The following is a 9130-nucleotide window of genomic DNA, read 5'->3' on the forward strand; positions in this document are numbered from 1 at the left end:
GTGATGTTTTTTAATGTCTTTTTCCACTGGATGTACAAACTGAAATACAGCTGCTATCATATATATTTGGGTTTTTGGTTGAGAACTGCGTCGCTTGTCAAAGTCGGAAATCCGATTTCGGATAGCATCGTTTTCGTTTTCAGCTTGCTTGTAAGCCTGAGTAATTATTGTATCTGATGTCTGTTTTTTTATATGTAACCTCATGAAGTCGAGCACAGTTTATGCGGCAAGTTAATTATGCACGTTTGTAAGATTTGAGACAATGATCTAACCTAGTATCAGGTTTGATGTAAGCTTACAGATCGGGGATACAGAACTTTAAAAAGCCTTTAGATATATTTTCTCACCGCAAATCGAAAAAAAAGGTCCCGAAGAATACTTAGTTATAAATTTGCTTGTAGAAAGAAAACTTTGAGCGATTTTCTTGCCTCGAGTTCATCTTTGAAAAAAGCAAACAACGGGAAGCCGGCTTAAAACATAAACTTAAAGACTCAGGATTTTTAGAGACACTTTAATACTTGTCTTCGTGAATGAAAATTGCTGTCTCTTTAAATGTTTCACCGAATTATATTTCTTTTATTGATTGTTAGAAGTCTCTTTTGCATTTTAATCGCTGTGCCGTTTGTTTTCAGTCTTTCATGAACATCTCTTGCAAGAGTACTCAAAATGTCGCGCGTATCAAACGCTTTTCAAGATTACACATCATATATTACACATTATATATTTATAAATGGGAGCTTCGCTCTTTAGCCCTGGCTAAATCTATTTAGTATATACTAAAACAGTGGATAGTGTTTTTCGAGCGCTCTGATTGGCTACCCAATCAGTGAATATCCTGCACTATTCACTGATTCACCTCCAGTTCCTCCGAGCGAGCAACGCCAAACTCGCGTAAGTTGCGAGCAAAATGCCTTCCCGGTTTTCTGCCGTAAACAAACAAACAAATTTCACAACTAATCAAGCAAGCTGTTTCCGAAATACACGAAGAAGGTGACGAAGTTCGGATTGGAAGTTTTAACAGGTAAAGCTTTGTCTTTTTGACACTAATTTATCGATAAAACTGGTGAAAAAGTTTTTGTTTACAAATGCAAATTAAGTTTAAGTCTTGCTTACTTTATTTAGTTGAGTTGTTCATAAATAAGCTTCAAACTAAATTTAATAATCTTTTTTTATAGAATGATTTTAAATACAGAAAGAATTCACAACTCCTTTTGAAGAAATTTCCCCGCAAGAGCTAAACAAATGCCTTGAAAAGTTTTAATTGTCGGCAAGAATAAAGCGACGGCCGCAGCCGCCCGGTCATTACGCGCCAAAATTGTAATCGTTGGCAACAGTATTTGAGTTAAAAATCATCATTTTTGTGCTCAATGATCTCACTGTTTTAGTATATACTAAAACAATTATTCACCTCAGTGTCGGTGGCTAGTCGTGGATATTTACCTCACTGCTTCGCAGTTCGGTAAATATCCGGGACTAGCCACCTCCACTTCGGTGAATAATTGTTATATATTTTAGTCGTTTTGATCAATTATTGGGCTGCGTAGTACGCCCAGTTCAGACAGGGCTGAATAAAGTCTGCGCATGTGCAGAGACGGGAGAGGTCTGGGATCTAAATTAGTATCGTTTGCAAAAGGATTTTCTAAACATCCTTACATTTTGCCGATTGTTAAGGTGGTTTTCCAAATATTTAAGGTTCCCATTTAAAGTGAAGGTTGATTATTTCATACTTCATTCATTCTCTTTTCTAGTTTTGTAATTTTTCTTATATTTTTTGCTATGAGCCGAAAGAAGATGCACGTAAGAAGCAGAACGGATTCCGATTTGAATGTTTATAAATTTATGTTCAAGCGTAAACAGAAGTGACACACACTTACACACACTTTATTATTATTATTAACAATCAATATATTAACAATATATTATCCCAAGACACTGCCAAGACCACCTTTCACACCTACATAATCTCGCTATTAGTTGACCGTATTTGTTCAGCATTCTGCCCTCGTCTTTTTACCCGTCAAGAAAGTATGAGCTTGCACCGATACTCAGCCGTTTACAATGGTCCCCTCTCCGCTTCAGAATTATTTTTAAAATATTAGTTGCTATCGACTTACAGACTAAGGCACCTAGTTACATCAGAGACCTACTGAGATAAAAAAACCCCCGGCCGTGTCGAGTTGCGTGATGAGCCCGTAGCTTATCTAAAAACGTATATATGGCGACAGAGCATACTCAGTAGCAGGACGTGTCGGAAAGAAAAGGTTTCCCACTTCACGTAAGGGAATTCAGATTCCGGAATCCGAAAAAAATTTTTGCTTTTGCGTGTGGAATCCGGAATATTCGGCTTTGGAATCCTGACGCCACTGACGATTAGAATTCGGAATGTAACTTCCACTGACAAAGAATGCAGAATCCACGATCTGGAATCCAGAATCCAAGGCTGTACCTTTGCATTCCCTTACAAAGGGTAAAAACGCTAGAGGGCTCCTATTCACGCATGAGAACGGTGATTTCGAGTCGATTTCTGTGACGAAGCGAAGGTGTGCCCCGCCGATCTCTAAAGTGGAGAGTCACATATTGGATAGGTGTTCACACTGTACCTGATATCTTTTGTCTCGGCGCCAAAAGCTATCCAGTATAGTGTGAGCAAAGTCTTGATCTCTGCCGAGGTTTATATGAGTTATAAATGGCCATTGTCGTTTCTGATTATTTTAGACAAACTGTGTTTTAAATTACAACCGACAAGTTTTTAGCATGAAGTCCCGTGGATAGATATTTCTACATAAAGTTTTTTTTTTATTTTAAAAAATTACAGTTTATCGTCTGGTAGCTCAAAATCTGCAATTCTCCTGTTCTTTGAGTCGCCCCACCCACCCCCCCCCCCCCCGCCCCAAAAGAAATTGAAAGGTACATTACGTTGCTCAGCTGTGAGATTTACTTTGAACTTACCGCCAAAAAGTATCCAGTCTGATTTATATACAGCAAGAAGACCATAGCCGTTCATCTGCCAAAAGCCCTGATGATCAATATAAGTACTGTAGCAGTTTAGACGTCCCACTGCGGGAAAGAAAGCGATTCTTCTTTCTATGGTGTTCTGTTCAAGGCAAATATAAATTTGAACTTGTTACTAAAACGAAACAAGAGTTCAGATGGTGTAGTTGGAAGCAATTTGGTATAGCCTATTTGACCCAACAGAAATAACAATAGCATTTTACTCTAAAACGTAACAGAAAGTCGACTTTTAAACCTTTGATGAAATGAAGGCAAAAACGCTATTGATGTGAATCGATTAGTATTTGTATTAATAAATTTTTAGAGGATTTTTGACATTTTTAGAGGAATAATAAGTTATCCGTTAAAGAACACAGTGTGTCCTGCTACTATAACTCGTACAGAGCGTTTGCACTCACGTGGCTAGCAGCTATGCAAATGACCGCCGTTATATTGTTCTGGGACAACAACATGGCGGACGTGACGTGGCTCTATCAACTCACCTTTCGCACGCTGTCCAGAATGTCAACAGGCACATCGATATGAAGATCAAACAAAAACAATAGATCATGCGCACTTCGTACTTGCTCTACAGCTTTGTTCAGTGCCAGCGTCTTGTAAAATTTACCGGTCAAGTTGATAATAGTGTGCCTGCCTCTCAGAAGGGCAGTGTCGAACGCTTTGGCCAAGTCGATATCTTGACTTTCAAAATCAGCAACAATAACGTGGAAGTTCTTATCACCCGTTAATAAGCTGGCAACCGTGAGATCATTAATGAAATGATAGACCCATCTTCCCTGATCTTTGACAGAGACTATTATGTATACGGTGGCGTTTCTGTTCCACTCAATTCCCTCGGGAAGACACAAACTGTTCGTTCCCTTTTTTTTGATACACGTGCTCCGATCGGAGAAGCGATATGATTTTTCAGTGTAAGGCAGGCCAAGTTGCAGATCAACTGAATATCGGTCCCCATAAACCGGATCTGATTTTTGTAGATTTTTTGTGAATTCTCTTCAAAATGTACTTCCTGAAAGAAAAAGATAAGTTTAAAAAACGCTAGAAGAATTTATAAACATAGATATCATCAATCGAGTGTCGATGTTAGAATTATTGTTACTTCAGCGGAGAATACTTGTCAAGGAAAACATACTATTGCCTGGTATTACGACAAGCATTATGATAGATACAAAAAAGGCAACCGTTGCAATGAACGAAGTGTCAGGAGATTGGAAAAATTGGGTACGAGATTATCGTCGCAGAACGGAGTGAAGACGACTTCTGGTGCTCAATTTGCCGCTTTCCCACTGGTTGATAAGGATTTTGAACTGCACGGGCCATAGCTATTGTTGTCGCGTTATTTTCGTACCCAGATCTCTCGTCAACAAGAGATCTGAGTGCGAGATCGATTATTATAGCGCTGAATTTGCTTCATCTGTCTTCTGTCATGCGACAACGTCCAGCCATGAAAAGACCTAGTGCACACATACACGGGCAATGAGTAAACATTTTTGTTCATTTTCTTCGTGCCTTTTAGCTACGCTGTCAGTTTGAAATGTTGGACTGAAAGCTTTTTCTTATCTCTTTTCATGCGTCGCGTGCTGGAGTTCCCCCATCAGTGTTAGCAGTCTGGTTTTTGTAGCAATACCGGCTAGTACCTCGAAAATGAAGCGTCTCCACCGAAAAAAATAAATTTAAGCCGCAGCGGTAGACTTTGATAGATTAAAACAATACCAATTTTTGCCCTGAAGAACACGTACCAACTCCGCGGTCTCATGTGCTGGGCGGTGGCTCGGGACATTTTGGGTAGTCTTACACCAAGTAGTAGGCGCTTATTTTGGGGGAGAGCGCTTTTTTGCGGCTGGGTACCCTGTTTTCTTGTTTCCCGTCCTTTTAGATCACGTGATGAGTTTTCTTCTTGCACGAAGTCACTCGATATATCATATTGGAGCGATTCACACGAAGTAAGGACGTTTTAACGCTTGACAACGAATATATATCCTTGTTTGTACGGATTGGTTGGTCTTGTCCGAAGTATATATATCCTTGTTTGTACGGATTGGTTTGTTTTGTCCAAATAAAGTGTTAACGCCAGTTTACGAGTGGAGTTACTTCGTTTTGCTGTTGGACTGTTGGTTGAATCGAGTCACAGGAAAAAATAACGGATCCCCATTTTTGGATATTTTTGGGCATTTAAAGAATACCCACAAAAATCCCAAATTTGGAAGAGTGAGACAAGTCCCAATCTGGGAACTTGGTTGGGAATTCCCTGGTTGGGACTTGTCTCACTTTGCCAAATTTGGGATTTTTATGGGTATTCTTTAAATACCCAAAAATGTCCAAAAATGGGAACCGTTATTTTTTCCTGTGAATCTTGTCAGTCTTACTGTAGTCTTCGATTTGCGGAGTTTGCCAACGAAGTGAGCATCTCACCGTAAGCAAATTGTCTGAGATATTTTCCGTCTATGAAGAATTTTGTTGTGTTGATACATGAAACCGTCCATGTTGTTGAGTCAGTGTGCGATTCGGCGAGTGTTGACATCGAAAGCAATGGAACGACTACTGCCGGCGAAACGGCGACTATTTCGGAGACTGATTTTTCGCCTTGTAATCCACAAGCAAATTCTACAGTCCTTGATACCTTTCCAATAGAGTCAGGCTACGTGAGAAAGGGGGGCGAAGCGACGAATTTACCTTTGAACGATGAAGTTGACTTTCTTGGGGAATGGTAGAATGGACAAGGACTCGGAAGTACGGACACATCTATGAGCGTTTGCCAGGTCACCTTCAAGGAAAGTGGAGAAAGACTGCGATGTTGTATCGCGAGAGGTCGGGTCGAAGAGAGCTGGACTTTAAGGAGCTATCCAAATTTATTACTGCACAGTCGCAAATTGAGAACGACCCGGTGTATGGCAGAAAGAGTGAACAACAAACAAAGTTCAGTGTTGGCAGGAACCCCAATCAAAAAGCACTTGAAGAAAGGGCTGGTCCGACGATCCCCACTCTAGCAACAGAGGTCCGGGCACGAGAAAACGGAGATAATCAGAGAACAAAGTAACTGCTAGTAAGCAAGGAAGTAATGGAGGCAACCGCAATCAAGGTGAACACAATAAGGTCTGCAAAGGAGGCCATGCTATCTCAAAGTGTTCGGTGATCCTTTCTAAAGGCTTAGGTTGGCGGAGACGATTTGCAAGGTTTAAGTCTCTTTGCTACCGATGTCTGTCTCACACTCATTTGCAAAGGAACTGCCCTGAAAATACCAGTTGTACTGAGAAAGACTGTGCTCGTCCACAAGATCACCACTCGCTGTGGCATATTTCGACAAAAAACGAGATTGAGGATGTTGAAGGCAATCCTGAGCAGAGTTCCCCGGAAGTGTCCAATTTGTCAGTGAATAATGCAACGACAGAGTATAACAGTAGGAGCTTTGTATTGCTCAAAGTTGTTCCACTTAGAGTGGCTGCTGAAAATGGGAGACCACTTACTACGTATGCTATGTTAGACTCAGCTGCTTTTAGCTTAATGATCACTTCTAACATTGTAGACAAACTGCAACTTCAAGGAGTTCCAGAGAAAGTTAGCATAAACACTGTCACTCAAAGAGACCAAAATCTTGAATTATGCAAGGTAAAATTCCAGATCAGCTCAGCGACCCAAGGTAGTCCGTCCTTCCCAGTGTATCACGCCTTCACAGTGAGAAGTTTAAATGTGTCGGACCGCTACTGCCCAAGTCAACTGGATTTGTCTCCTTGGCCACACCTCAGTGGTCTTCAGTTGCCAAATACTGCTGTCGATGTGAATGAAGTCTCTGTGTTAACTGGTCAACACGTACCACAAGTTCATTTGGTTCTTGATTATTGCTGGGGAGACACTCCACAGAGTCAGCCATACGGAATGAAGACCCCCTTTGGATGGTGCGTAGCCGGGGCAACCAACGGAAAGGAGGATGAAAACAAGCCTGTTGCTCTATCAGTGTTCGAATTTAATTGGGCTGAAGACAAGAGAGACATGAAACTGCACGAACAAGTTGAAAGGTTTTGGGCTTTAGAATCACTTGGATTCAGGAGTGATGGCACTTCGAACAGTCTTGAAGACGAAAGAGCCCTCGAAATCCTAAAGACGGACCAACTAAGCCGAAGGGTGGAAGGTATGAAGTTGGTCTTTTGTGGAGAAACGATAACCCTGAGCTGCCTAACAACCGCGTGCAAGCTGAGAAGCGACTGCAGCAACTTAAACGGCGTTTCCAACGTTCATGAATAACTACATAGACAAGGGTTATGCAGTGAAATTGTCGGAAGAAGAAGCGGTTCGTACGAGCATCCGCACATGGTACCTTTCCCACCATGGAGTGATCAACCCAAAGAAGTCTAAAGTAAGGGTAGTGTATGATGCAGCTGCGAGATTTGAAGGGACCGCACTTAATACGGAACTGCTACAAGGACCGCTGCTTAACAACACATTAGTAGCAGTATTGATGCGGTTTAGAAAGGATGAAGTAGCAGTAGCTTCTGATGCATAGAAAGTATGTTTCATGGAGTGGCTTGCAGAGAGGACGACACTGACGCACTCCGATTCTTGTGGTGGGATGGTAGTTTAGACGGACCACCTAGTGACTATAAGATGAACGTACATTTGTTCGGGAAGGCAGATTCGCCATGCATTGCTGCTTGGGCATTACAGCAGACTGCTGCAGACAACGAGGCTGCCTTTGGAGAAGAAATTCGTGAAATTGTCATGAAAAATTTCTATGTAGATGATAGTTTGTTCTCGAAGCCGTCGACAGAACAGGCAGGGCATTCATCATTGGAACTGATGGGAATGTTAAGCAAAGGGAATTTTCGCCCGACTAAATTCATTTCAAATGACAAAGATGTATTGGCTTCCATCCCAGCCGAGGAAAGAACAATCAAGAATCTTGACCTCGATAAACTTCCTATAGAGAGAGCCCTCGCACAACAATGGAACATTGATACCGATACGTTTGTTGTCAGGACATCGCCGCCATCAGGTCGACCCGGGAATGACACGGCGAAGGTGTTTGTCTACACTGAGCCCGATTTTTGATCCTCTTGGTATGATTGGACCAGTCCAGTTGCCAGCAAAAAGAGTCTTACAGACGACTTGGTAGCTAAAGCTCCTTTGAGATGAGAAGTTGCCTGAAGACTTGTTGAAGGACTGGAATAAGTGGAAGGAGAACTTGACACTGCTCAATCATGTGACTATTTCGCGTTGCTATTTTCCCGGTGGCTGATCCCTCGATGCTACCTTCCAACTGCATCACTTCAGCGATGCGTCAGAAGTTGGATATGGAACTGTCTCGTACTTGAGAAGACAAACTGTAGAAGGAAGAGTTGATTGCTCCTTTATCATGGCCAAGAGTCGTACCGCCCCTCTACATGCACAGTTCGTGTCTGTGCCAAGACTTTTCCTACTACAGTTTCTTTTCTCAAGTACGAGACAGTTCCATATCCAACCTCTGGTTCACCCCCGCGTACGGTCCCAGCCCATATACTTCTCTTGTAAAAGCTGAACTTAAGGAAGTGATAGCTGATGACATAATCACCCCCCAACCGACTGACTGCATCAATTCTATCGTGTGCAAGATCAAAGAAACCCCTGATGGAGAGTAGAAAGTAAGGCTGTGTCTCGATCCAAGGGATCTAAACAATAACTTACATCGAGAATACTACCAGGACATATACCAGGACCATCAATGAAGCTATCTCCGCTCCGTGGAAAGAAGAACTTCTCCGTTGTAGATACAAAGAAAGGGTACTGGCACGTGGAATTAGATTACCCATCCAGCCTACTGTGCATCTTTAATATCCCTTCCGGGAGGTACCGATTACCCTTCGGAGTCGTCGTTTCCCCGGATGTCCTCCAACGCAAACTCGAGGTATCAGTTAAGAAAGACAGTTTGCTAGTTTATGCACTTAAATTTTTTCGGAATTCTGGCGGCTCGGTGTGGTAGTGTAAAGATACGAACGAGAGATTAGGTTACGAAAGGTGCGGGTTTGACACTGGATTGCGATCTTCTTTCTTTCTAATAGAAACCACTCTCAATAAAAGGTCAAAAATTTTCTTCTAAGTGTCTTAAAAATGACAGCGACGTTTACGAAAGGGAAATTTGCTGCTGTAA

General features: G+C 41.8%; 2 protein-coding genes across 2 annotated transcripts; both read left to right on the forward strand.

Moving 5' to 3' along the window:
* Positions 1–5716: 5716 nt before the first annotated feature.
* LOC140926304 (uncharacterized) lies at positions 5717–7510 on the forward strand. Its single transcript, XM_073376061.1, has 3 exons — positions 5717–6045; positions 6234–7138; positions 7260–7510. The coding sequence occupies exons 1-3, from the start codon at positions 5717–5719 to the stop codon at positions 7508–7510; spliced, it is 1485 nt and encodes a 494-aa protein (XP_073232162.1).
* A 5-nt stretch (positions 7511–7515) lies between these two features.
* On the forward strand, positions 7516–8055 carry LOC140926305 (uncharacterized). Its single transcript, XM_073376062.1, has one exon. The coding sequence runs from the start codon at positions 7516–7518 to the stop codon at positions 8053–8055; it is 540 nt and encodes a 179-aa protein (XP_073232163.1).
* Positions 8056–9130: the final 1075 nt, after the last annotated feature.

This window comes from Porites lutea, chromosome 2 (assembly GCF_958299795.1).
Source record: "Porites lutea chromosome 2, jaPorLute2.1, whole genome shotgun sequence".
In the NCBI taxonomy this organism is placed as follows: domain Eukaryota; kingdom Metazoa; phylum Cnidaria; class Anthozoa; order Scleractinia; family Poritidae; genus Porites; species Porites lutea.